The sequence below is a fragment of the Pseudopodoces humilis genome, chromosome 1 (assembly GCF_049639895.1).
Source record: "Pseudopodoces humilis isolate 2021_Gansu_Grassland_sample_001 chromosome 1, ASM4963989v1, whole genome shotgun sequence".
NCBI classification, from domain to species: Eukaryota; Metazoa; Chordata; class Aves; order Passeriformes; family Paridae; genus Pseudopodoces; species Pseudopodoces humilis.
This window is the reverse complement of record NC_142200.1, coordinates 147,895,802-147,923,622: the sequence shown is the minus strand read 5'-3', so window position 1 is coordinate 147,923,622 and position 27,821 is coordinate 147,895,802. Positions and strand designations below refer to the sequence as shown.

General features: G+C 46.0%; 1 protein-coding gene across 2 annotated transcripts in view; it reads right to left on the bottom strand.

Annotated features, from left to right (window-relative positions):
- Positions 1-945: 945 nt before the first annotated feature.
- Positions 946-27,821, bottom strand: part of PLCD1 (phospholipase C delta 1) — a 51,090-nt gene continuing 24,214 nt past the window's right edge. For both annotated transcript variants that reach the window (XM_014256783.2, XM_005527770.3), the window contains exons 4-15: positions 23,437-23,566; positions 19,449-19,677; positions 18,122-18,323; positions 16,081-16,225; positions 14,955-15,104; positions 9,015-9,176; positions 7,556-7,712; positions 7,159-7,275; positions 5,275-5,453; positions 4,639-4,771; positions 2,834-2,983; positions 946-2,486 (exon numbers count right to left, since the gene is read on the bottom strand). In XM_014256783.2, the coding sequence (XP_014112258.1) occupies positions 2,395-2,486; positions 2,834-2,983; positions 4,639-4,771; positions 5,275-5,453; positions 7,159-7,275; positions 7,556-7,712; positions 9,015-9,176; positions 14,955-15,104; positions 16,081-16,225; positions 18,122-18,323; positions 19,449-19,677; positions 23,437-23,566 (1,846 nt within the window). In that variant the 3' untranslated portion in view covers positions 946-2,394. The remainder of the gene's footprint in view (positions 2,487-2,833; positions 2,984-4,638; positions 4,772-5,274; positions 5,454-7,158; positions 7,276-7,555; positions 7,713-9,014; positions 9,177-14,954; positions 15,105-16,080; positions 16,226-18,121; positions 18,324-19,448; positions 19,678-23,436; positions 23,567-27,821) is intronic.

The window sequence follows — 27,821 nt, the reverse complement described above, 5'->3', positions numbered from 1 at the left end:
TGGGGCTCCAGCACATCCTAATCTTTTCAGAGATGAGATCACTTGATAACAACATGGACCACATCCCATCCTTTGGGAAGAGAGACCTTGCAGCATTGTCATCATGCTCTGCCCATCCCATCTCAGCTCCTTTCCCACCTGGCTATAGTAGTTTTCCCCAGCTATTCCTACCTGATATGGGATGTTTTTTCCTCCCATGAATCTTGCCTACCTTTAAGTGCAAAACAGGCAGAGGAAAACCTGGCCTCTCTGAGCAATCCATCCAGGCCCACCGTGGCCACCTGGTCCCACTCACTTCTCTAGTGCCGGCCACAGCAGACAGGTGAGGGCTTTAGCTGAATAATCCAACTGAAATAAAATCCTGCCATCCAAAAAATGCAAGTAATATGTTCACAGCCAACCCAGCAGGCTGATCTGACTTCACAGAGGAACAGAATCACAGAATGGTTTGCACTGGGAGGGACCTTAAAGATCATCCAGTTCCAGTCCCCTGCCATGGACAGGGACACCTCTCACCAGCCCAGGTTGCTCAGAGCCCCAGCCAAAGTGGCCTTGAGCATTCCCAGTGATGGGGCATCCTCAGCTTCTCTGGGAAACCTCTTCCAGTGCCTCACTGCTCTCACAGGGAAGAATTTCTTTCTAACTCACCCCACAAGAGCTGGTGCTGATACAAGCGAGGGGGCAGGAGCACTTCTTACCACCTTCACCTATGTTTTTCATCCTAAAACAAAGTGCTGAGAGCACACTGGGAGCAGGGACCAAACTCAGGCTGTCCCTGGGTGGGAGTCAAGGATGTTCCATCCTTGGCCTCCAAATGTGTCTCCAAGAACGTGTCCCATCCCAGAGGTGACCTGGGAGAGCCCTTGTCACTGCAGGGCCCCCTGCTCTGCCTCGCTGGCCACTCTCGAGCTCTTCCATCTGGCTGGTTGTTAATGCAATATCAGCCTTTGAGAGTTGGGTTTAATTCACATTTAATCTGGCAATGGTTTACAACATCACACAGTATTGTAGTCAAGAGGAAAAATCAACGTGTCCAGCAATGTTTACTGCAGCATAACAAACACCAGGGAGGACTAAAAGAAACCCAGTTTTGCAGTGGGCCTAAGAATCACTAAATCCAGGCTATTTTGGACTAAAAAAATAAATGCATATCTTTAAAAGGATATTAACATCTTTGGTATCAGCCCCTCATCTTCACCACCAGGAATCAAAATTCCCAGGAAGAATTTAAGAAATTTAGCAGGTCTATCTCCAAATTCATGTATGTTGCATTCAAGTAGGACAAAGAGGCAAACAGTGAAGTAATTGAACACTTCCAGATTTTTTTTTAACTTTTAATAGTCTAACATACTGCTAGTAACACAGTTGGCACTTCAAAATATATATTATTTTATTTCAACAATATTCCCTTAACTCTGTAGTTCTACTTGAAGACAAATCACTCGTTGCCATAAATACTGTGTTGTTTTCAAAACACTCTTGTGCTGGGTTACCTCTACAGTGCAACTGGGACCTGCTAGCACTTACAACATCTTCTTCCTCTCTGTTAAAAAATAACATTTTTCTGTAAAACACAAAATTTACTGTATTTTAAAAAAAAAAAAAGAAAAAAGAAAAAAAGAAAAGCCCTGCTGGCAGTTGAGCATGTTTCCACTGTCTTTGGCAAAAGACCTTCTCTGAGGTCCCTTTGAGTGGGTTTCACTTTGGGTCAGAGGGAAATCTGCTGTTCGGCAGCTTCTTTCTCCTTCACAGGATGAGAGCCAGGCTTTGAATGCAAAGTGGCCTGGCTGAGAGCCAGGGACACAGGCAGAGTAGTGCTCATGTATTTTTTATTACAACACAAAAGGAAACTCGGGTTACATAACACGGGGCTTTGTAGTGCAGCTTTCTTTTTTAATCTGTAACAGAAAGGAGGGGAATTGTGTCCTCATTTAGGACTTCACATGGTGAAAGATGGCTGACACCTGCAGTTGCAAGAAGTCACCTGGCCGCTGATTGCAGTGCTGAGGGAGACTTTTCCTTGCACAGATGTTGGGTGCTTTGCCCAGATGCCTGACCGAGCCCAACCCAAGAGCTGTACTTCACTAAAAATGGGTCCCTATCCTCTCGCTAAAAGCAACATTAAAAAAAAAATAATCGAAATAAAGTGAACTAAAACCACAGCTGGATTGGTCAGACAGGTACAAAAGGATTAATCTCAACAGCAGCATTAGGATGTTTCCAGCACGCAGCAGGGAGAAGGTCAATGGCTGTTTCACATCGGGGGTCCTACGGAGCACCGAGTGCTGCTCCGGGGAAGGTGCTGGGGACTGACCCTGGCACTGGCAGGGTTCACACACTGAATTCCTCCCAGGTCTGTACAGAGGCTCACTGTGGCCTGGAGGAGCCAGGCTGCTAATCACAGTCCTGGATATTGATGTAGACAAAGAGGGTGGAGGAGGAGTACGGGTCTCCATTCCTGGTCAGGAGATGGATGTGGCGATAACCTGGAAGCAGAGACACAGATGGAAAATGGCCTTTAGTCCAGTTGGAAAAGCAGTCACTGATGTTTGCCAGGACCCTGTACAAACATCTCCCTGTCTCAGAGCATTTTGTTCCCAGTTCCCCACAGGATCCTGAGCAGGCTGGTCCCAGAGGCACAACTCTTACCGTGGGCAACATAACGTGCCCAAGGCCTCTGGTGACAAGGGGGGCCCTCCCCTAGAGACAGTGTTAACAGCTGCCCAAAAAATCCACTCTGACCCGAGCTGTGATGGATCTGGACCACTCCACCAGGACTCTGGAGCTCCTCAAAGGGCTCAGTGCCTGTGAGGAGCAGGCAGCAGGGCCTTACCTTGCTTCAGACTCGTGAAGGGAAGGGTGTACTGCCCAATGAAGTCATTCTTGGTCGACATGTCAAAGTCTTCCACCACAAACCGGACCAGGGCAAGTGCAGGGATCTCTATGTCAAATGTAAACTCTTCATTCCAGTTTGGGTTGAAGCCTGGGGAACACAGACAAGGATGGAAGTCAGAGATGTCAGCATTAAAAATGGTGGTCTGAGGTGTTTGCAAATGGTGTTTTCCTGACTGTCAACCCCATCTGACCTAGGCCAAGGCTCTCAAGAGGTGCCAAGAGCCTTGTTCCCAGCTTTGAAACTGTGATTTTCTATCTGGAATTAATAAATCCTTCAGCTTGGGCCATTCACTGCAGACCTTGGTCCTAGAAAGGACTGAGGAGCAGGAGAGGGGAGGAACTCAACTCTGCTCCACAGGCTCTTGCTGGATGGCACATGGATGTCTCTGGCTGCCATTGGACCAGATACAAACTTTTATAGCCCTAAACCAAGGGAGGAGAGAGAAGTAAGCTGTGATTTTGTGTTGAGACAGCCTTCTGGGGACTTAAGCCTCTCCAACTGTTTGAGATACATCCATCTAAGCACCATTCTGTGTCTTCCCTGTCTGCAAGAAAAGTTAATGAGGAGTGTCTGATTACAAAAAGCATCATCAAGTCTGGATAAGGGTCATGTGGTTCAGAATCACAAAGCAAACAAAACTGAGAGCGACACAGATGAAATGTAGAGCAAGCTCAGTGCCCCCTCTCCAGGCCATGGCAGGTGCAGTGTCAGTAAACCACTCCCCAGAAGCAAACAGGAGAGGACATCCTGTTGGAAACCCTACTGCCTGTGCAGAGCAGAGACCAGGGACAGCAAAATGTCACCTGGAGCCTGCTGGTCATGCAGGGTTTGTGAGTGATTCAGCAGGAGACAGAGATCGTGCATCTGGCCCTGAAGGTGCTGAGATGGGCCTGTGGTGTCTTAATTGTTTGATTTGCTTTCCACAAGGCAGCACCTATCATTCCAGCATCATTCCAGTATTGTTCCAGCTAGAGAAGGGCTGGCCATGGGGCTGGGAGTGCTCAGCAGCCCTGAGGAACAGGTCTGAAATGTTCCCAACACAACTTTCACTTGACAGGCTGTAAAAATTATTGTAGGTGACGGAAATGGCCATGCGCTTTAGGAGCCAGGCCAGATTTACTCAAACAGGAAAGAGGAAAAGGGAAACATTGTTAGCAGGCAGGAAAATATGCACCAGCTTTCCAGTGCTTGGCTCTTACTCCACACAGAAAAGCAGAGTGTATGTTTGTGCAGAAGGCTGTAATATTCAAACCCTCAGTGCACAGGGGGAAGTCACAGCCATGTCTGACTGGTAAGGAACGCTCCTCCAACTTCTGAGATACTCAAAATTCATCTGGACAATATCCTGAGCAGCTTGAGTAAACTTTGTATGGCCCTACTTTAGGCAGAGGCTGGAACAGACACCTCTGAAGTTCCTTGCAACATCAATCTTTTGTGAGTTTCTGACAATCAGCCCCACAAGAAGCGTTCTCTGGGAAGATCCTGGTGAGAGCCAGGTCAAATCCAACTGCATGGAGGTAAAGAGCACTTCCAAAGCTGTAGCTCTGCAAATCCGGCAGCCAGCCCCAAACAACTCATGTGGCTGATGTTGTTTTATAGGGAACAGAAGAACACCTCATGTGTCTGCTTAATGTGGGCAGGACTGGGTGCCCTGGGCAGGTCTGCCCACAGGGCAGCAGTCTTGCCAAGGAGCAGAAAAGGTTCCTGCTCGTGGGAGCAGAGCTTGGAGGAAACCCCCTCACCGTTGTTTTCGATGACTTTGGTCTGCTTCTTGTTGTTGTCCTGCTGGACACCATGGATCTCTATCGTTACCTTGGGATCTACAATGGAGTTTTTGCTTTTGTTCACCTTTGGCAGCTGCTGACCAGAGATTATCTGTGGAGGAAACAGGGGAAGAGGTCAGGACAACACCAGGAGAGGGGGCTCCCTGGAAGATTCCCTCTCCTTCCCCAGGAGTGCAGGATCTGCTGAGAGAGGCTGGTGCTGCCCTTTCAGAGCTGGTGCTGTGACATCCTTCAGAGGAAGCTGTCATGAGCTAAAGCACCTAAGGAACCTTGCTCCAGCCCAGCCAGCTGGCTTTGGGACAGGCAACTTTTCTGACTGTCCCCACAGTGCTCAGCTGGGCACACCAGAGGTGACTGCTGATGTCTGCCTGCACAGTTCTGGAATGACAGCAGACATTGTCATTAACCTATTGCCCAACATGAAACATGTGAGCAGATCCCTGGAGGATCCAAGTCCAAGAGAGCCCCCAGACATGGGAAATCAGTAGGGTTAGGACAACACTGAAGGTAGGACCAGGAGAAGGAGAAGGTACAACCTACACCCCCCCCCCAAAAGTGGATGTTACTGAGACGTTTTCAGACTTCTATTCTTACTTTAAGCAGGAGCTTCTTCTTTGTTCCCCATGTTCCTTCAGTGATGGATTTTGGATTGAATTTGGTTTGTTCATCCCGGAGGAATTCCGGCTTTAAGACATACCCAGAAAACCCATTGTCCTGGAACCGACCCTGGTACACATCCATTTCTGTGCCTGCTGTCTGGAAATTTAGGGCAACTGCAACATAAATAAATAAATTCAGTCACTCAGATAAATCAATAGAAATCTTTTCATGCTAATTCTGTTCACATGAAACTGCACTTCATGGACATAAACATTGGCTTTTCCATGCTTCAAAGAGCAGTGGCAAACTCTGACCCTCACAGCCTGCCAGCCCTGAGGACTCCTTGCATTCAGAGATGACAGAGACAGGAGAAGCCATTACAGCCATCCTGCCTTCCCCAGGATCAAAAATGGTCCTGCAAGGAATTTATGCTACCTATAGCAACTGCATCTTTTAGATAAACCTCTTCATTTCTATGCTGAAGGAGTTCTCTCCTGTAGTAAAGCCAGCAAATCCCTCTCAGATAATTTCTCTGGCTACTTAGCCTCATTATAAAACCTTCTCTCCAGCCCAGATCTGCCCGTTTTCATTTGCCATCCCGAGGGGCATCAATGCCTCTGTTTGGATTAGAGAGCTCCTCATTGTCTGAACTCCTCAGGTGGCAGCACAGAAGCTGTGATCAAATCACCTCTTTATTGTCTGCTGCCCAAAATAGATCAAGCCTCACTGCTGCCCTAACACCAGGCACATTCCTTGTATTTTTCCCAATACCTTTGTCAATACCTTTTTTAAAGGCATTGATGTAAAACCTGGAACAGCCTCTGTGAAAAGCCTCACTGATACCACACAGGGAGTGCACATGGACCCCAGCAGCTCCTCAGTGCTCCCTTGGTTTCCTCAAGGATGATTTTAAACTCTTTAGCAATATCTAAGACATCTCTTCAGACACAGAAATTTATCCTGGTCCCATGTCCTTCAGATCCAGTCATACTTGAAGGCTGACTTTTATATATTTATATATAAAATAGATTTATATGTATATATTCATATAATATATATATATATTCATATAATATATTTATATATAAAATCATATTATATATTATATTAAATTATTAAAGTATATAATATTAATGATTATAAATATTATTAATTATATATTATTAATATATAATTATATATTATTTGTATTATCAATATAAAATTATATTAATATAATTATCTATAATATATAATATAATTATACATATAATTAAAATTATATTATATATGTGTATATCTATCTATCTATATCTATATATATATATCTATATCTATGTATATATAGATAATATATAGATATATATATTTGTAAAATTTATATATATTTTAAGTCACTCCCCTATTTTTCCACCTGCAGCAAGACTGTGATAACTGGCTTTCCTGGGAGCTGAAAGTACTCAGGGCTTCTGAAAAATCTTATTTTGGGTGCCCAGATACTGAATTCAGGCCTTACTGTACCCCAAGGGAACTGATGGTGCCTCTCAAGTACTGTCCTGAGGCCAAATAGGGCACTGTTTATCTGTGCCCCCATGGGGGCTTCAGGACCCATGGAGTTCCTCCCTCCTCCTTTGTTAAATAGCAATAACCCTGCTAATTGTGAAATTGCAGGGGTTTGCACATTCATGTGCAGAAAAGCCTCTCCTAATGGGATTTTTGAGACAGAAAAATGGTCTATGGAAAGTCACTGGGCATTGTTTGGAAACCTGGTTTCTCCCAGTGACCACTGAGCCTCTGGCTGCAAAGGGCTTGAGATTCTGCCTCAGCTGAAGCCCCTCCAAGGCCAGGTCATGGGTGAGCCAGGCAGGTGACCCCCTCCAGCCTCCCAGTGACACCCACCGATCTGGCAGCCGACGTTCCACAATTCCACGGGGCTGTAGTTGGAAGAATCTGTCCTCCAGCCTGCAGGGTAGATACGGCTCAGGTGCCTGATGTTGTGATGAATAAAACTGGTTCCTACAGAGAAAGGAGAAAACAGAAGAAAATGGCCCTTTCAGTGGTGGGGCTACTTTTATTTCTTCTTGCTGCTGCTGTGTGTTCCCCTCTGCCTGGCAAGTCTGGCTGAATGGGAACCACCTGCAAAAATGCCCTTCTTGGTAACAGCCTTGAGGATATTAAGTTCTCCCCACTTCTCTCAGTGACATACTTGACCAAAGAGATCATAAGCCACGTCTTTGGGATGCCTTTTCCCCCAGCAGCTGTCCCTTTTTGGGGAGCAGGGGCAGAGCACACATACCAGACTCCTGGGCCAGTTTCAGAGCTTTGCTCTCCGAGAACGATGACATCTCGTAGAAAGCCCGAGGATGGTTGGGGTCATCAAAGCCTTCAAAGTGGACACTCTTGCAGTAGACAACTGTGTCTGACAGCTCCTTGGCCAGCTTCAAAGTGTCACTCTACAAACAGGAGAGCGAGAGGTTTGTGGGGTGTTTTTGCTGTCCTGCTCAAAATGGTAATTTTGTTTTCCCTATACATGACCCCTGGGGCTTCTCCTCTCCATCACTTCCACCAGAAGAAGATGCACATTCTCAGCACTCAGTGGCTGGGGGTGTGCCCTCTGTGTCACCCTGTGCAGGGAAGGCTGGAAAAGGATTCCCCCTTTGCTGGTGGGACACCCTTCCCTGCTGCTCTCTGCAGGATCATTTGTATTTTAGCACGTCTGTCTCCAGGTGCTAAACTTTACAGCAGAGCCTCAGCAATGCTTTTTCCATACTGTCCTGGTCCCAGGCATGCAAACCTGGAAATAAAGGGAAGAGAAGGGTGTTTTGGCCTCCACAGAGCTTGGGCTTTTTTCCCCTTGAACTAGAACTGTCACAGTGCTCTGATGACTCTGACTCCACCTTGGTGCAAGTGAGAGTCCCCAGCTCCCATCAGAGGCAAGAAAAGTGACAGATGTCAAAATAATGTACATGTTATTGACTAGAGATCAGAGAAATAAATAAGACCCAGAAAGAATGAGCAACTCATCAAAGGGAAACATAGTTCAGACCAGATCCAGAGGTAACAGCAATCAGCTTTTCCATCAGTGGGGCTGAATGTGTCTGTGTCACCCATGAACCCACCCTGTGAGGGATACGAGCTTCACAAGGACCTGCACACTGGAAAAATCCATTTCCTCACATGATGGGGCAGAACACTTGTGCAAAGGCCAGCCTTTTCCTTCCAGAAATCATCATACAGATTGCTTTAGTAACTGGCCACCCCTTCCCCACAGATCTTCCCTCCCTCCTTCCTGCAGGTCAGAAACAAAGAGCCAGTGAGGGTGCAGGCATATCCCAAAATGTGACTGGAAAAGCCAAAGTCATGACTGCTCCATGCCAAACAGATTTCTGGAAATGAGATTGAAAATGTGCCCTTCCACTGCTTCCATAAATGCTACATGGTCTGTCCTTGCTGCAAGGTCCTCCAATCTCATTTCTGAGAAAGAAGCCAACCTTTGTGCTTGGCTGGCTCTGCAAGATCTCTGTGCTTGGGACAGAGGTCATTAAACTGGGCAAGCAGCAGGATCCTCAGCCCCAGCAATTTCAACAATTCACCCTTACATACCCCCAGGTGAGTGGCTGAAACCACACTGAGACCTGTCTTGGCAGGGAACACATGAAGAATTGTATTTCAACTGCTTTTTTTTATTATTTCTTTAGTTGTGGTACCACACCCACTTAAAAAGTGATTTCTCAGTGATTTCTTCTTTCACTTACCTTCCCCTTCTGCTCTACCTTGGTCTTCACAGATTCATCTTCAATTTCAGCTGCTTCATCTTCATCAGAGACATCCTCAGCCTCCAGGTTGTTGTTCCCATTGGAGAGGTCCTCATGCCTGCTCAGCTTCTTGCCTTTCACCAGGATCTTCCCTTTCAATTGCTGCACAAAAAAAAGTGGACAAAATACCTGGTGGTTAGAGAAGGTTCTGGTCCATCCTGAAGAAGCCCCTCAGCTGTAACCAGGATTTTTACAGTAGCACCAGTGACTGGTTATTACCCAGAGACACAGGTAAAAATAAGTCTGTTTTTAAACTGAGGCCCTGCCTCTGCCCAGCCTCTGAGACCATAAGCCATGAGTCTGAAAACCCAGAGATCCCAGTGATTCCCCTCTGCTAAAAAGCTGACCATCCCTTCAACCAGACAGTTTAAACAGTTGTGCTGTTAAAGACAATTAAAATATACTTCTTTTTTTCCCCAAGGCTGAAATGTTGCTCAGCAAACATGGCTGAGCCTGGAGGTCTGGGCTACTGGAAGGAATTTGTGGCACCATTTTTTCCCCTCTGTGTGGCCTGTTATTTAATCCACCCCTTGCTCTGCAGTGTGTGGTTACAAACCTGTGCACAACTCTGGAAACTGAGATCCAAGCAGGGGCTGAGGCAGTGTGGCCTCTGCTCCACAGACATTTTAATGGGGACAGAGGTCCAGTCAGTTCTGGATGGGCTCCTCATGCACGGCAGACATGGAATTTTTAATACATTTGGCATTTTGCAGGTGAAGCCTTTGGGTGCTAAGAGCCTCAGGAGGAGTTTCCAGACCCTTTCCAAAGCTACATCCTCTTCAGGGAACAGCTTCTCCTGCCACTGCTGCTATGGTACAACGCTGACCACAGCCAGCAGCGTCACAGCTGGGTGCAGAGGGAGTCCAGGGAGCATTCCTTGTGCTGAATCAATTCTCTCCAGCCTCTTCCAAGGTTCACATGGAACCCCTCACCACTGATGTACCCTTTGTGCAAGCCCTGGCTGTGGGAGGAAGGCTGGAGCCTGGAGAGGGATGACTTAGAGCCCAAACAAGGCAGCAGCAATGCTTGAGATGGAGAGGTATTGAGAAAGGTGATTGGGGGAAATCTCCAGGTATGTGGGTTATGCCTTAAGAGCACCACTACACTTGGCAGCTCCCAGGAACAGCAGATTTGCTGCCACCTGGATGTGTTTGGTACTCCTGGCTTTGGAGGGTATGAGTTATTCCAGAAAAATGCCATCTTGGAATTAGCCAGTCCAACCCCTCCAACTGTGTAGCACATTCCCCTTCTCTCAGCAACACTCTATATTTACCTTTTCTGCAACAGCAAAAGCAAGAAAACCCCACCACATTCAAATGACAGGACCATGAAAAACCAATTATCTTTTATAAAACAACACAGGCATTTTCAAAGGACACCATTCCCCCTTTGCACCCTTTATGAGTTCAAGCAAATTGCATCACGTCTTCACAGAGACCAGCCCCACCCCTCAGCACCTGGCAAAGCTGGGGATGAAGCTGGGTTTGAGCAGAGATCCAACACCGGCACCTGAGGCAGCAGCCAAGAGCATTTTTATTCAGCTATCACAAATGAGCTGTTTACACTGGGGCACTTTCTCTGTCACACAAAAGCTGCACTCAGAGGAACAGTCAGAGCACAGCAATACCTTCACCCCCATCCCCAGACCATCCTCCCAGCCTTCCAGACAGAGCTGTGCTCTGCTTCTTCACAGCCACAGCTGGGAGATGAGCCAGCTCATCTTCAGAGCCTGACTTCAGCCTCCTGCCTCAACACCCAGCTCTACACTGTTTTTGCACCACAAAATCCAGTTCTGTGTGAGCTTTTAGGCTCTGGTCAGCACCTGGGATGCACAGGCCTGGAAGGATTGCACTGAGGACAGTAAGGAGAGACTGGGAGCAGCCCCTCTTGTCCCCTCCAGGCTGCAGATACCATCCTGGTATTTAATATATTATCTGCCTCTGCTTTTTAGTGCCCCATAAGAAATGCTACTGCCTCCCCTCACAGCTCAGCAGTGGAGAACTAGGGATAAGGTACTTGAGGCAGCCTGCTTGATTCTTAATTATCAGCAGGTAATTAAGCTTTTTAAGTTTCTCCCATTCAGCCTGCACAGCAAGTGGGAGGTGCAGCTCCTGGCACAGCCCAGTACTACATGGCTGAATAATGTGACAGTGGGAGGCACAGCAACACAGCCTCCACTGTGTGTCCTCACCACAGCCCATTCCAGGGCTGCCAGCAGCAGATCCTCAGTGCTGCTGTTATCCTGTCTAGCCTGTGGTTCCTCTGGGAAACCTTGGATATGGTGCAGATGCTCCCCATGGGCACAGGACACTGCTCCTCTGCCTACAGGGGAGAGCAGGCCATGTGCCTCCTAACTCAGACATCCATTTCCTTATTTGTCCACAAGAAGAGGTGAGACTCACCACAAAGAGAGGCATTTTCATCCCCATTTCCTGCAAAAGCTGCTATCCTGTAGTAGCATTGCAGCGAATCCCCCCCTGAAGAGGAAGCAAAGTCCTAAATTTGAGAGTTTATCTTCTTTATCAAGGTTTTAAATGAGCTGATACTGACAGTCACAAACACACACGTGCCCTTGCTCCATCTCTCTTGGCTCCCCTTCATGTGATATTAAGTATTTCTAGCCTGAGGCAAAAGACACTCAGCCCATCAGTTCAGCTCTGTTGAGCAGATCCCTTGTCTTGGGAGGCAGCAATAGCTGAAATACACAATAAATGTTCTCCAAGTAGACCATAAAGCCATTCCAGCTGCCTGTGGGAAGCCCAAGGTGGAGTACATCCTCAGGAAAGGCTTCAAGGACATTGGACTCTGAGAACACACAGTGGAGTGGCTGCTGGAACAGATGCAACTCTTGCCCTTCTTCACATGCTCTATAAATGGTATTTCTTAGTCCCCCTGAAGTGAAGCTCATCTGCTCTCCCACCTTTTCCACTGCACACTGAACAAGCTCAGCTCTGCAGGTGAAATGGTTCTAACAACATTGGGATATGGAAACCATCTTATAGGAAAGCAGTGATTTTATCAGAAACAGCAGAGCTGTAATGAGCAGAGGATTTTAAAAATCTGAATAAACAGGTTTATCCTACCTGAAAGTTTCCCGCCCCTAAGAGCAAACCGAGAGCCACGGCAAGGTCTGAATTGCAGTTTCCATCTCAGTGGGAATGGAAGATTTGTAAAGTGATCCACCTCAACAAACTTTCTGTGGCTTCAACACCTCCTTCAGAGTCAACACAGAAAACCAAACACACCCAGGGTGTGATTGCTCCTGTTTGGACAAACATTGAGGAGGAGCTGGACCACAGCTCCAGCTCCTCTGACTGTTTCTCCAAAGGAGCCCAAAGTGAGGTCCTCAGGTACACGGATACAGGGTCTGAGCACTGCCACCTGACATCCCACTCTCAGGATGAGGATATCCACCTCTCCAGACATTTGAGAAGCTGTGGGGAACAACAAGTTCACATTCACGAGGAGACGTGCAGATCAGCTGCACTAATTGAGAGCACATCTCCATCTGTGCGTGTCCTTCAGCTGCAAACTGAAGAGCTGCACCAGCAGTGAGCAGAGCCAGAGGATGAAGAGAGACTCCAGGAAAAGGGAAGAAACACATTCCTGAAGGAGGTTTTGGAGGATTAAATGAAACTCAAGAACTTCAGGCAAGAAGATGCACTGCAGACAAGACTGACACAAGCTGGGCTAAGGCTGGAGAAACAGAGATGTGCAGACGGACCTGAAGCCACAGTGACACAGAATGTGTGGGTGATGCCCAAAGCCACTCTCCTCATGAACAAGGAATTCCAGGAACAAGGAACTGTAGGGCTTTCAGACACACTCAGTCTACTGAATAGCTCCAGCACTGGGAGGAGCAATTTTAATCTCATCCTAGGACCGTGAATTTGCAGCATTTCTAGCTGGGATGTAGGGACAGGGGCAAGGGGCCCTGGCAGACCCCTGTGCAGGTCAGGGATGGGACAGAAGGACAACAACCCACCGGCAGCAGGGAACGGATCAGCTCCTCCCTACAACCCTGGTGCTGCCTGGAGCTTTTACATGGCTTCTGGCCTTTCATCCAACAGCCTTTAATTCACTATTGGGACCTAAAGACATCAGCTTGTGGGAGCTATTTAGATAATCTGTGTAGCCCAGCACTGTTCCTGAATGGAGCCTAATAAATCAGATTCCTGCCCCGGGCTGTGGTATGAATCGTTAGCACAAATCCAAACCGTGTCAATCTTCCTTTAATTACTGACCTTGCCCTGCTTACACAATCGGCAGCAATCCTTCGACTGTTTGTGTTTACAGCCTCCAGCCCTCTGCCCAGGGGCAAATCCCACCCTTTTCCTGAGATAAAAAATACTTTGTTGTCCTGGGTTTCCTCATGTCCACGTCACAAGGGAGTGGAAAAGCCAAGAGGTTCCTGATTTGTTTGTTTGTTTTTCCCTCATGTTTCAGTTTCAATGTACTTCACACACAAAAAAAATCAGTATTTCAGCCCTTTGCTATGTCCTACCTCACACAGCAGGAAGGCAGAGGAAAAATGCCAGAAGGAAAAGGATAGGTGCTGCAACATTGGCAATTTTTCCCTGTTTAAACGAAATGGATCAATCCCTGCAATGGAGCAGATCAGCCCAAATCCATTCCCTAGGGTAGATCTGGGCATTGTGATCAGCTGGGGCCATGTGCCTGTTTGGGCAATCAAAATCAGGAGGTTGGACAAACACAGGCATGGAAAAAACATCTTTGGGAAGTTGGGGTCATCCTCTACACTCACAAATCACACATTGCTTTGCTTGGTGTTTCTCCTTTCTTTCATCATATCATTGCCATTAGCAGAAAAATCAGCAGTTTTCCTGATCCTGCACCAGGATAAATAGCAAGTCAGGAGGGGACACTGCAGACATATTTTTCCAACTCAGTAAGAGCCTGCAAAGACTGATCTCTGTGCTGGGAGTGTCCTCACCCTGGGAGAGTCACTTCTCCCAGTGGAGGCTCCTTGTCTGTGCAAGACCCAAGGTCCTGCTGAAGCAGCAGCAGTAAAAATTACAATTCATCCTGTTTTATTGCCCTGGTGCTCAGGGACCAGCCCACAGCAGCTTCCCTCTGTGCCAGGCATTGTATCAAACGAGGCATGACACTCCCAAACAAAAGGGGAAAGTCAGAAAGGGAAAGGAGATAAAGGAAGAGGGAGAACAAATATAGAAGATATTCTGAGTGGATTGTTTTCCTCTCCTTTCTCCCCTGCTGACTGCCAGCTTTATCTCACCCACAAACTCCTTCCAGCTCTGACTAGTCATGTTCATCCAATTTTTGGCAAATGAGCAAAGAAATGCAATTTAAAAGGAACTGTAGCTAACCATACAGGAGTCTGTTTCTGCAAAGCGCTAAGACAGAAAGACAGACAAAAAAAGAAAGACAGAATGCAAGCACAAACCACATGGGTGGGAAATAGATGAATGTTTTCTTTTGGCTCCTGTTTTGGAGACATATTTTTCACATCAAGATTCCATTTCCATTTTTTTTCTGTCAGCTAATGATTTTATAGTGGTGGAGCACTGTTGAGGGCTGTGTATCTCTTTCCTCCTGCAAGACCAGGGCTCAGCTCCCAGCCTTACAGCTGCCCTGATTCCTGGGAATAGAAGGGGCATCTCAAGGCAGCCTCCTGCTTCTCTTTTTCCTCCTAAGACATCTCCATGCCCACCAACCCAGGCCATTCCCAGTGCCTACTCGAGAACACCCTCAATGGCAGGACACTTTGTGTTTAATGTATCTGCAGGCTACTTGCAGTGGTTTTCCCCTTGAGTTTTTAGATTTGCACTCAGCAAGAAGAAAAAAATCCCTCTTGTCTAACCCTCAGAAGGCAGAAAGTGCTGGAGTGGCCTTGCTTACCTCTGGGGAGGGGAACTGGGATTTGTTTCCATCGACTGGGGCAACCAAGAGCATGTCCTGCAGGATGGTGGTCATGTGCTGGGCCATGACCTTCTGCTGCTCCACGCTGCAGTGGTTCTCCAGGGATATGATGACGGGGTATGGTGAGGTCTGGAACAGGACAGCAACACACACCATCAGTGAGCTCTGCTCAATTGGTACAAACCCCAGTGCTGTTTTCTCTGGGAATGAGTGTGTCAACAGGAGGGTCTGATTTTCTCCTAAAGCAAGGATTTGTTAAAAATGGACAAATTTGGTGGTGCAGTGGTTACTCATATCTGTGCTGATGCCCTCCAGAGATGATGGTCCAATGGAGAAGGCACTCCCTGTGCCTCCATTCTCCACCTGCACTCTGTGTCAGAGAACCTTCCCACCCACCTTCAGAGGAAGAAATGAGAAGGGAGCTTTGAAATCACAGGGTTTGCTCGAACCTTTAAGTGATATCAATCCTTCCTCCATTTCTGCATAGGCCTGATCTGGTTCCCTGTGCCCCCCAGGTCATTTTGTGTGCTGAAGGTATTGTCATTACTGTCCTTGTCACTTCTTTATGGCCCCAAACAAAACTTGACACCAGCTCCCAAGTGCACTGAAGGAAAATATCACAGAGCCCAGTGAGTCTGGACAGACCTAAAGTTCTCTGGAGCCTGCTGCCATACAAGGCAAGCCCTGGTCATTGCTTTTAAAGCAGAATAGAAGCAGTCATTCACATCCAAAACATGCAGATGGGTTCCTCTAAACAAGAAACAGACCCTGAAATATCAAAGCCACACAAATTGTGAGCTTGCTGGTGTTTCTCAGCAGGTATGCTCAAGATTATGGGCATCATTTTCATTGCAGTGGGGTCCAGGATGAAGCTGTGCTGGCACAGGTTCAAACTCATCCTTGGATGGTGCTCTCCCTGTCCAGCAACCCCCAGGAATGGATCTCTGTAGGAAGAAGAGCATAGGTGCCTGGACAGAAGGACACATCTTGTCCCCATGAGAAATGCTAAGGTGAAGCTGTCATTGCTTCTCCTCTCTGCTCAGAGGGAAGAGATCTACAGCAAGTCCTGGCTTGTGCAACGTGAGAAAAAGTCCCTCATCCTTACTTTGAATGCATAGTTCTTGATGGCCTTAATGACATCGCTGAAGAGGATCTTGGAGGTGAGAGTGTAGCCGTGATAAATGACGGGCTCTGAGTTGGGGCCATCCCAGCAATCCAGCTCCACACAGCGACAGCCTTTGGTGAGGGCTCTGGAAACAAAGAATGGACCTGGTTGGGTTCTACACCTCCTGCTCCATCTCCAAGTGAGGGCACATCAGGCACAGGCACTGCCTGGGAAGACTGGCAGGAAGTTCAGGGAGCAAGGGAGAAGAAAGGAGCTTGGAAAAACAGGAAAGCAGATAAAGGATGGGATCAGGTGAAATCAGTGTCAGCAAAGAGAGCTCAAGGCTGAGCAAGGAAAGCACAGAAGGATCTGAAAAATAAGGTAGTGAAAGTCTAAGGTAGAATTATCTGAAGAATAAGACATAGTGAGTGCCAGATGAGAAAGGACACTGATGACTGTGCCCCGAGTCTTTCCCCAAAGATGGTGAAGAGAAGAGAAAATCAAGAGTGGCTGCAGTGGAAGAATGACAGTCAGAAGACAGGTCTCAAAGTTTCAATGATGTGATTTCTTCATCTAGATCTGATATGACATGAAGGATGAATCCTCAGAGCTGGGAGGGAGGGAACTGTGGGAACTCCAACACAGCTGAGGAGACTGCTGAGGGCCAGTTTCCTAAACTGAGTCTACAGATTGAATTTCCAGGTGAAATTCCCACCTCTACATATCCATACTTCCATTTCAATTTATTTTCAAATAAATAAATAACCCCCACTCACGACCCCTTATCTACGTAGGAGGTGATTTTTTCTCTTTTACAGTAATTCCCTAAACATTTCAGATTACACAATTCCTTGAACCCCTTGCAATAGAATCACAGAATGGTTTGGGTTGGAAGGGATCTTAGAGACCACTCAGTTCCAACGCCCCTGCCATGGGAAGGGACAGCTTCCACCAGCTCAGGTTGCTCAGAGCCCTGTCCAACCTGGCCTTTGAACACTTCCAGGGATGGAGCATCCACAGCATCTCTAGGAAACCTGTTGCAGAATCATGAGGGGTTTTTTTGTTGTTGTTTTTTTCTGTTTTGTACAACTAAAATATGCATCTGTAATTTTAAGACTCTGTAAGATGAATTCAAAGAGCTACTGAGAAGCAACTTGTGCCAGATTTCACTCTCAGCACTTTTGACCTTGTGACTCCAGTCAGCCATTGCCCCTGAGAATCAGGTAAGTCATAAACAAAGGCAGAACTGCAGCCATTGACCGGCTCACAAGGAAACACTGTCTCACCTGAGAAAAACAAGGAGTAATGTAAGCTGGGTGTGCAAATTACTAAAGGTCACTGAACCCATCTGAGACATCAGCTGCTGTTAAAGGCAGACATAGGCAACACCTAATGCTCTGTGCTGTGGGAATATCCAAGATGCTAAAAAGGGACCACGTGTCAGTTCTCCTGATCACTCACCCTGCTCCACCAGCAAACATGCCACCTTGTTTTTGTGACTGCTCCAACTAGGACTCTCCAAAATAAACCCCAGCACAGTTGTGGGGACAGTCCCTGCCACGGGCCTCTCCCAAAAGGCAGTACAGAGCATAAGCACCGTGACACTATGCATCATTTTGGCTCCTTCCAGACCTGCAGCTCTATCCCAGGAATCTTTGCATCTTCTAAGCTCCTTGCACTCTCTCATGCCATATTTTGGGAATGCACCACGCCCTCAGCATCATGCTTTGAAACACCAGGCCAGAGGGCTGTAATCCAGCCTCTGTGTGACTGCAGATATTTTATACGGCTTTCAAATGTAGTAATTATACATCCTATACTCAGGTGGACACCAGATGAGACCCAGGTCAAAGAGCTGTGAAAAGGAGGGCACAGCCAACCTGGTTTGGAAACAGCTCACTCTGGAAACATGGGCCAGCCCATACTGCCTGGTCTGGTGGGAGATTGCTTCTTGATCCCTTGCATCCACCAGCACAGACACTTCTGTCTTCTGAAAGAAAGAGGTTAACCTCCCAAACACACACAAACACAAACTCTTTACCTGATATAGGCCTCTGTGCTGCTGGGGCCTGTGATCTGGTCTTCCATGAGATAGGTGTTATGTGAGGATGACACCAAGTAGTGACTGAGAGGTTGGGTCATGTCCTGGTAAACTTTTCGGTGGGAGGGGTTGAATATGTTCCCCTCATCTGACAGCAGGTACATCAGGAAGCCATCCTTGGTCATGGCGTTGCCCCTCTTGGCTGCCAGGTAAACAGAAAACCCCACACTGAAAATGGGACACCACCAGGTCGTGCCACCACCTTCACCACGGTGCCTCTGCTCTCCAGGAGATCCCAGAGGCAAAACGTGGTCCCCAGGCATTCAGTAAAAGCAAAGACATCGATGTTCTCCAGACAAGGATGACACCTTCAGCTGCCTGAAAATGCTTTTAAAGCCCCTTCGCAAGAGAGGCTTTTTATGACACTTACCATCCTTGATAACATCTTAAAAGTGTCAGACAGACCTTACCTCATCTGTCTCTAGAGATTTACAGCATGAAAATCTCCATTTGAGCATTTCAAGGTTTCTTTGTGCCAACCCAGAGAAGCTGTCAGATGTCTAAACATAGCCAGATAAATCCTGTCTAGATTATCCAGTGAAATACATGATTTGCAAAGGGGAAATACAAAATTACTTCCCATTTTGAGGGACTGAACTAGATCTCAGTTCCTAGTACTAGATCTCTAATCCTAAAGCCTGACAGTTGCAACACCTTGCCCTTTTCCTGAAGGAACAGCAGGATAGTGGAAAACCAGCCCATGATTCTGAGTTGTCTCTTTGAACACATCCTCCAAGGTGCTCCAGACTGATGATTCACCCACTTTCTGAGCAGACAGACAGCTCAGTGACTGCCTCCTAAACAGCTGTCACCTCCTTGGCCTCTGCTCAGAGATCTCATCTGCAGATGGCTTTACAGGCACCCACCATCAAGGACATCTGCCTCCACTCCAGCTTCTGGAGAACACAAATATTGCTACATTCTCAGCCTTGAAAAGCCACATGAGGTCTTGGCATCTGAATAGCCCATCTGAGTCTTTCCCTCAGGATTTTCATCATCCTCTAGGCAAACCTGTATCAATCCCTCTCCTGCTGTTCAGTGCACCTAAAATAAAACTGAAGAGAGATTTCCCAGCCTCTCCTCTTCCTAGAGCTCTTCCTAGAGCTCTTCCTAGAGCTGTTAATGTTCCCCTAGGAGAGGGGTGTTTCAGAAGCAGATGTGGGGAGAAAATAATACACATGACTGGAGAGAAAAAGCAGCAGCAATGCAATTCATAGTCATCAAAAAGCAAGATTTTGAAGCAAACCAGACAGGGTTTTCAACCTACCTCTTTCGTTGGGCTCATATCTCTGAATTAAGGCAGGGGCAGCAACAACAGCATCTTCCTCCTGCTGTATCTCATAGAGAAACCTCACCAGGTTCTGGCAGGACATGAACCCTTCTGGGTCCGAGTACATCTGGAAGATGCTGTCTATTTCCTTCCTCTCTGTCAGTATCTTGTAAAATTCCTCTATCTCATCATCCTCCAGAGCCTCTGTTTTGGACTTGTCACAGTGCTGTAAACGTAGAGGGGAGAAGGAGTGAAAACCTTCTTTCCTTCTGGCATAGGCCAGCCGTAATCTGCACCAGGGCTACACAACGCAGAACACAAAATAATTGCAAAGAGTTACTGGCCAGGGAGTGAGGAGCACGTGGTCAGTGACAATGGTTCTCATTGACAAGGCCAATAGTCATCAAACAGTTACAGTTATTAGCATTTGTACATTATCAGGGTGCTAAAAAACACCAGCCTCGAGTTCCATCACTTGGTGTGCTTCAGTCAGGACAGCTCAAAATAATCCCAGCACAAACCAAGGGTCAAAAGAAATGCAATTCTTAATTTCAAGAGGAGTAAAGGGAAACAATCAACTATTTTAAATAATGATAGAGAGTATAGCAAAAAATCCAGTAAGTTAAGTGAAAAGAACCCTCCCTTTGAGCCCTTAGTGGCTCAGACCTCAAGAGGCTGTCAAGACTCACAGTAGGGCTGTTTGCAAAGATGGCATCAAAAACAACTTAAAAACCCCACAATTGCTAAACATGTGCATGTTTAGGTATGAAAAAATCCAGCTCTCCAAGGAAATTTTCCATTCTCATCCAAAACCTGCCATGTAATAAAATCCCCACAGATTTCAAATCAGATATAATTCTTTCACAAGGAACTGTAATTCAGATTCCCCATCTTCCTCTGGGGTTTGAACTTTTCCAGTAGATACAATCTCTGACAGAGCACCACAGCCAAGGATTTGATTGACCAGGAAAGATGGGGAGCTTGAGATACACGTGTTTAATGTCTCCATGAAGGACACAGCTTTTCCAATAACAAGTTTTTCCAGTTTATTTAAAATACTCCCAGGTTCAATTTTTCATCAGAAACAACTTTTTTTTTTTTTTTCCTGGCAAATCCTGATATTAATTTTGTTGTTTGTTCCTAGCAGAATTCTTCAACTTGTCAAACCAGAGGAATTAAATTGCTTTCCATCTTTGATCTCCTGTGACAGATAGAGCTATTTTCCTGGCTTTTATCATGAAAATGCCTGTCTTAGTTTAACCAGTCATCACACTAATCTCAACCTAGCTCTGCCAGTGATCTCAGTGATGGCCACGGTGGCTTTGACAGTGTCCCAAGATGATAAAGAGGGACTTTCATCTCCTGCAAATCCTTCACCATTTGTTTTTGGAGCACATATAAAATCAAAGAACATTATCATGATGCCTAGCATCTCACAAACTGAAGGGACAGAAAAAAAAGAGTTCAACTTGTCCTGACTTCAGAACCTGCTGGGTAAGAGCTATGGGCTCATCTCAGGGATGGGACAACCTGTGACGTGCTCAGTACTACAAGCAACTCCAAAATAGGTTTGAGAGTTCAAGAACTGCCTTTTCCTCACTGCCTTCCATGTCCATGATGCTGTGCTGTGGCTCTGGCAGATCTCTCAAGCTAAGCTGAGCATGATGCTTAACAACTGCAGAAGGAATATAAAGAGGGAAAGCAGCTGGTGGAGATGGCTGGGATGTAGTGAATTACAAATGCTCTTTTCTTTAAGACATGACAGGGAAAATGACGAGGTATTTCTTCTAGGAAAGTGGCATTTTAAGTGGTGTGCCTTGGGAAATTTATTCATTAGTTGCCATTAAAGGCTCTGGTGAAAACAGGCAATAGCACTGGCACCAGAGTCAAACTTCAGGGCAGATGAGATGCATGGTGTAAAACTGGGTTCTTTCTGCTTTGGCTACAAGAGGTCCAAATTAGAAAGAGAATCTCAACCCAAAATACTGTGTTTTACCTCCTCTGTATGCATCACCAGCCATGAGTCCTGAATGACCCTTGGCCTGCCAGCAAAAACACCTTCCTGATGCATCAGAATGAACATTCACGTTGAAATGAAGTAAGCAATGAGCAGAGATTTGCATAATTTCTGCTTGAATTGCAATACATTTTATTCAGGTGTCTCAAACCTAGATGTGGACACAGAGTCAAGTGATGAAAGGCAAGAATAATGTGAGAACATGCCCTGCAGCCCCCACTTGAGCTCCTGATCACCCTTCCTTCCTGTGACTAAATGAAGAAAACTCTCTGAGACAGTTCACCCTTTAATAAGCTGCAATGCCCTCCTCCATCTAAGCCAAGGCAGGATGCAAACTTAAAATTTAATTGCTTTAGGAGCAGGGCAGACCCTTCCTGGAGGCAAATCAGCCCTCAGGAGATCTGAATTAACCTCCAAAGAGCCTCTCTTTCCAGTGGCTATACAGGAAACTTAACAATTACTTGCCTAATGATGGTACTTGAACTAACTCCCTGCATTTTGATGGGTTGAATCAAGGTTTAGCAATTACTTGGAGTCTTTAAGCAAAAAGGATTAATTTCATCAAGTTTCCTCTCCTAGAGCTCCCTTTTAACTATTGTGACAGCAGAAGAGGTCCATTAAATGAGTTAATTAATAATTAATTAAAGAATTAACTTTACCTCTAAAATTAAAAAAAAAAGAAGTTAAATTAAAAAAAAAAACCAAAAAAAAACAAGGGTGATTTTTTCAGGTTGTTGATGTGTGAAGATGTGGGAGGGATTCATCTCCTCTCTGTGAGATGTATCCTTCAGGATGAGGAGATTCACACCCTGGTCCCTCCTGGCTCCACCTGCACAGACTGCAAAGGAAGTGTTGGCAACTACTTCCAGTGGACACATGCAACTCAATCAGCGGATTCCCAGCCTTATTTCCACTCTTCCAGGACCTTCCTGGGCAGGGAATAAAGGATGGGACACACCAGCCAGAGCAGCCAGTACAACTGGAATATTTTGTGAGCTGAAATTCTTTAAGATCTGCTGATAACCTTCCCCCTAATTCCTGAGGAGTTACCAGGGAGATGTCTATAAAGCAAAGATAAGGAAACTTGGACCTCCTCTGGGGGAAGCAGGAGAACACAGAGAGGAGCAGGAGAATTCCTGCCCAGTGCCCAAAACCACCCACGTGTTTACCACTGATCAGAAAACACATTTCTGAAACTGCACACCCATTAATTCAAATCCTGCTTCAGACAGGATGGAAGTTTGGAAATTATCCAGATGTTTTATCTCACCTTGGCAGGATGGATTCTCTAGAGAGAAAACAAAGCTTAACAACTGAGAAATTTTTCATCCCTTTCTCATCTTCTGATAGGCTCAGCCAGCAAGCTGAACCTTGAGAATTTAGAAGTGTACATCCGTAACCAGATTAAATATGCCTTGGGAGCATTAAATCAATCAGACTAGTCCAGGCTTAGGTGCAATGTTGTGTATCTATCATGAATCTGGAAAGTTTTTTCCTAAATCTGCACTTTTTTTGTTTGTTTATATCTGTCACTTTGCACCCTCCTCCTCTGAGAAGGTGAGGATCTGGGTTCACAATTGTAACCAAATAAAATTCAGCCAGACTTAGGCATTGACATGCAGTTGTGGCACACAAAACTCCTGAAACCACTGGGACTTCAATTTTGTTTCCCTTTTTCTTGCATTATCCATGTTTGCATCTCATTTTCTGCTTCGTAGCAAAATTAGGCATTGATTATGAAAAAAGGTCTTAACACACCATCATCAAAAGCATTGTGCTGGCCTGACTTAGTGGGAATCAATTATTCTGAGCAATAAATTACTGAGCACCAAAACCTGAGAGTCCTTCCTTGGTACAAGAAAAGAAGCCAGGAGTTCACTATAGGTGAGGTCTCCAACCCAAGCTGAAAGCTCTGGGACACCTTGACCTCAACCAACAGCAAAGCCTTTTTCTGCTTGCTCCCATTACCTGGAAAATCTTCTTGGCATGGTAGTCATCGACTTCAATGTTCACTTCTTTCAGGAAGTCTTTGAGCTCTTTCAGGCTCATTTTGTTGTCTTTGTTTTTGTCAGCTTTCCGCAGGCAGGTGTGAATCCAGCTGCAGGGGGATGTAAGGAAATCTTTCCAGGTCAGCGCCTCACCTAAACACCTAAATACCTTCTGCTGCACATGGCAGGGGGGAAATCCTCTTCTAAAGGCTCTGAGCCACCTCTCCAGCTGCTGTAAATCCGCCTGGGCCCCCTGAGCAGCTGACACAACCTCACCTTCTGCTCCCACTGAGCGCAGTGCTGCCTTGGCAGAAGGAAAATGCGCCGTGACACAACCGAGCGTGACCCGGGAGAAGCTTTTCACCATCTGGCCAAGGCTGGATCGGCTCTCTTTACCCTGTAGGAGTTTCTGGCCACAGCCAGAAACAGTTTGATTTCTCTTTTATGACAGAAAGTACATTCTGCTCCAGACGGTTAAAAGGGGATAAAGGAAAGAACGAAAAGAGCTCCCAAGCCTGGTAAACTCATTGTCATGGATTTGTTCAATATTCAGTGTGTTATGGTGAACACTGAACTCCAGAGGTATCAATAATAATTTTTCAACTCACCTTCAGCATATTTTTAGGGATTTCTACCTATATCTCCTAAGAACTTTATTGTGAGTGGAATCAAATCAAACTTTGTGGGTCTTGCCTTTCTTTCCCTGATGAAATGCACAGGGTCTGCCACTGTACTGTGATAATGTTTCATATTTCTTCTTGCATAAGAGCTTGAGTTTCCATCTCTTTAGTACATCTATGGATCTGGAGTAGCTGCTGTAAGAATGATCTTAATGTGATGCCAGATAATTTGAACTGGGTCTCACGTTTTCTTTCAGCCTCTAAAATAATGTTTGACAGTTGAGACACTCTGCAATTTTAAATACCAAAACACCCCATTGCTTTTTGCATCGTGGAACTGACTATCTAATTTGCTCTACTGTCAAATAAGAAAGGTCATCCAGAAAAATATCTACTTTTCAATAGGAAAAAAAAAGGATCAAAGTAAGAATTTGATCTCCAAGAATAACCTTCCATGTCTCACATAGGAAACAATGCTTCAAATTCATTCCAGAAAAACTTTTAAAAAATGCCCAATCTAAATGTTAATCAGAATAAAGCTCAGGATCAGCAAATACTATCTCAGGCATATAGTGTTGTAACATTTAAACTGGGTCTTTCAAAATGACCCCAAAAAAGGGTATTAACAGCCTCAGGGGCTGTAAACACAACCCTGAAACAATATTTACCAGAGCTACCCCTGCATTGAAGTATTTCCTAGTGATGGAGATATGTGTAAACTGTTAGTATTGTTTGTCTCATGGAAAGTTGAACTTTCTGACTTTAAAAGTCTTGGCAGGTGCTAAGCAATGACCTCACCCCACATCCGTCTTAGCCTGGTCATATTAATATTCCCCTTCTTTAGACATGGAAACCAAAATAAAGAGAGGCTGCATTTCCCAAGGACGCTCCAGAGCCCTGAACCAGGGTCTGGCTTGGACTGATTCTTCCCAGAAAATCCAGTTTGAGTCATGAAGCTGCCATGAGCAGAGGATGCTGTGCTGGGAGCACACCACACCCACCCTGGGGTGCAGAACTCCCCTCCACCAGCTCTGCTCCAGAGGGGTCTGCTCAGAGTGTCACCCTGGTGCCACCCACTCACACCTGACCCTGCACCTCGGGTCCCCTTCCCAGCCTTCCCTAAAAACAACAGGCAGGAGGAATGCCCAGCTCTGGTGAGCCAAGGGGAAATCCAGTCTGCCACAGCCACAGGTGAGCAGTAGGGGTAGATAGAAACTACTCTTTTGTGCATAGAAACTGCTGGTTTTGTGCTAACCACTGCAAAAAACCCACATGTTTTTTAAGAGTCTGCATAATTTCCTCTGATAATGAGCACCCAGAGGTCATGCACCTACCCAAAGGCCTCTCTGGAAGGCAAAATGTAGGCAAAAGAGTATGCCCAGATCCTCCCTGTGAATGGAGGATGCTTTTCTCTTAGATCCCTTCCTAGGAGGCTGAGAAATGCAGGAGGGAAATCAGAGAGCCCAGGAAGAGCCCAGGCACACACAGTGGGTCCTCTTGCTGCAAGGGCAAGCAGCAAAGAGAGAAAAAGGAGAATCCAGACAACTGAGATCTCAGTAAATAGCAGCATTCTGGCCCCAAAATACCCAGACTCCCCATCCATCTGGATCCCCTCAGCTTTGGGAGAGCTTACAGCAGCTGGATGAACAAAGCACTCCAACTGAAAGTCCTCTTGTCTGCTACAAACACCATTTTTCAGTCCTGGCTGTGGCTCTTCCTTTCACCTTCTGCCCCTCTGTGGGCTTGAGTGCACTAGGAAATGCTCCCATTTCTGTATACATCCTGATTTCTGTATACATCACAATATACATAATACAGATTTCTGTATACATCTGTATCCATTCTGTATACATACATTCATCCTTCAATCACATCCAGGGAGAGCCTGCCTCTTGCCTCTTGTTTTTAACGGATATGCCAGCTCCAGGGCTACCAGTTTTCTCTTAGTTTCAGTCATCCCTCTTTGGTTTCTATCTGGCAGATATCCCATGAATCTGCTCAGAACAGAAATGCTGCAGAAATTCTGGTAAGTGCTTTCAAACCAGAAGAAAAGCTCACACATAAACCCCAGAACCTAAGCAGATGCTGCCACCCTGCTCAAATGAAAAGTCCTCTGTATTTTCTGGTCTAAAGTCTTCCCTGCACACATACCTGCAGTATTTCCTAAACAACCTATGCCAGCCTGCTGCAAGGTTGAATCTGAGACTTATTAAAACAGAACTCTGTGTATAAGAACATCAGAAATGCTCATCAAGCATGTGGGAGTTTTATCTGTGTAGGAATATAGGACTGGAAAAATACATAAGACACTGAATCCAGTCCCCTTCTACCACAGGCAGCTCCATTGAATTCTAAACTGAAGGAGCCCCATCTGAAACTAGCAGAGCTTTTGCTTTCAATCCTTGTTTTCAAAAACTTGCACATTCCTTACTTGTTTTGCAAGGCTTTGGGAGGCTGAAAAAGATACCCTGCAAGGCAATTCTCCAGTTAGGGGGGACAGGCAGGGGACACAACACTTCTCATCTCCTGACTCTTCCCCTTCTGTGCTCACAGATGTGGAGAACACTCCTGAGGTTTAAGGAAGATCTGAGCGAGCCCACGCTGCCAAGCAAACCCAGTGAAGGCAGACTAAATTTAAAATCCCAGGCTTTAATTAAACATCATCAAATTTCAAATGAGAAATCATGCTGTTCTGTAATTCCAGGTTACGTTAAACGGCCTGAGACAAGCCCAGATTGGAAGCCAGCACCGCACAGTAATTACTCTTCCAGAAATATGGTTTGCCTACCCACCCTATTTAGCTTCAATTCTGCTTTCCAAAGACAGAAAGGCACTTTTCCATGCTGGAAATTTACAGCCTTCTTCCTTTGCAAATGTCATTGTTATTTTTCCCCCCTTAACAATGTTGTCTCCTCTTACGGGCAAGTTTTTCAGCAATATACTTAACTTGATATGCTCCAGGGACAACTTTCTGTAGCCCAGATTTTCCCCTACACACTGTGGGGTGGCTGAGGAGTGACCTTACAGCCCAGAGCTTGAAAAACCAGCCAAAAAAGACACTCATAATGCAGGAGATAAAGAGAACATCCCAGGCACATATAATGGAGATAATGGAGTCTGATTCCTTTAAGTGAACAGCACTGTGGCTGTGGAAAATGCTTCTCAGACCTCAGAGAATCCACAGAAGAGCAAAGCCTGAAGAAGGCTCAGCATTATGCACCATCTCCTTCTCCACCAGTACATTATTACCCAGTAGAGAACCCACATGGAATGAAGACTTAACTGAGGGCAAGACTCCCTGGTGCCTGCTCAGACTTGAGCTCCAGCTTTGTGATTCTTCCCAGCTGAGGATTTTGCATCTCCCCTCCTCTCTGATGTTTGGTGTTAAACAAGTCATGAAGCCCACCCAGCCTTCTCTCCCCAAGAGAAGGCTCTTCTCCTCTTTTCCTCTCTGATAGATGAATGTCTACCTTTGGGAAGCTTAAAGGAACTTAATATTTTATGGCTGCTGCAGCTCTGTCAAATCAGGGTGAAATCAGCAAACAGTTTCAGATGTAATGTCCAGAGTCCCAGACACACAGGGACTGAAGAAAATCCACCCAAAACTGCACCCACAGATATTCTCTCTTTTTATACATGAGACCTTTGCTTGCAAAGGAACTTACTGAGTGAAATGCAGCCTCAGGGAAAATGCCCTGTGAATTCAACAGAGCCAGGATTTCACCCAATAACCAACCCCTCTCCA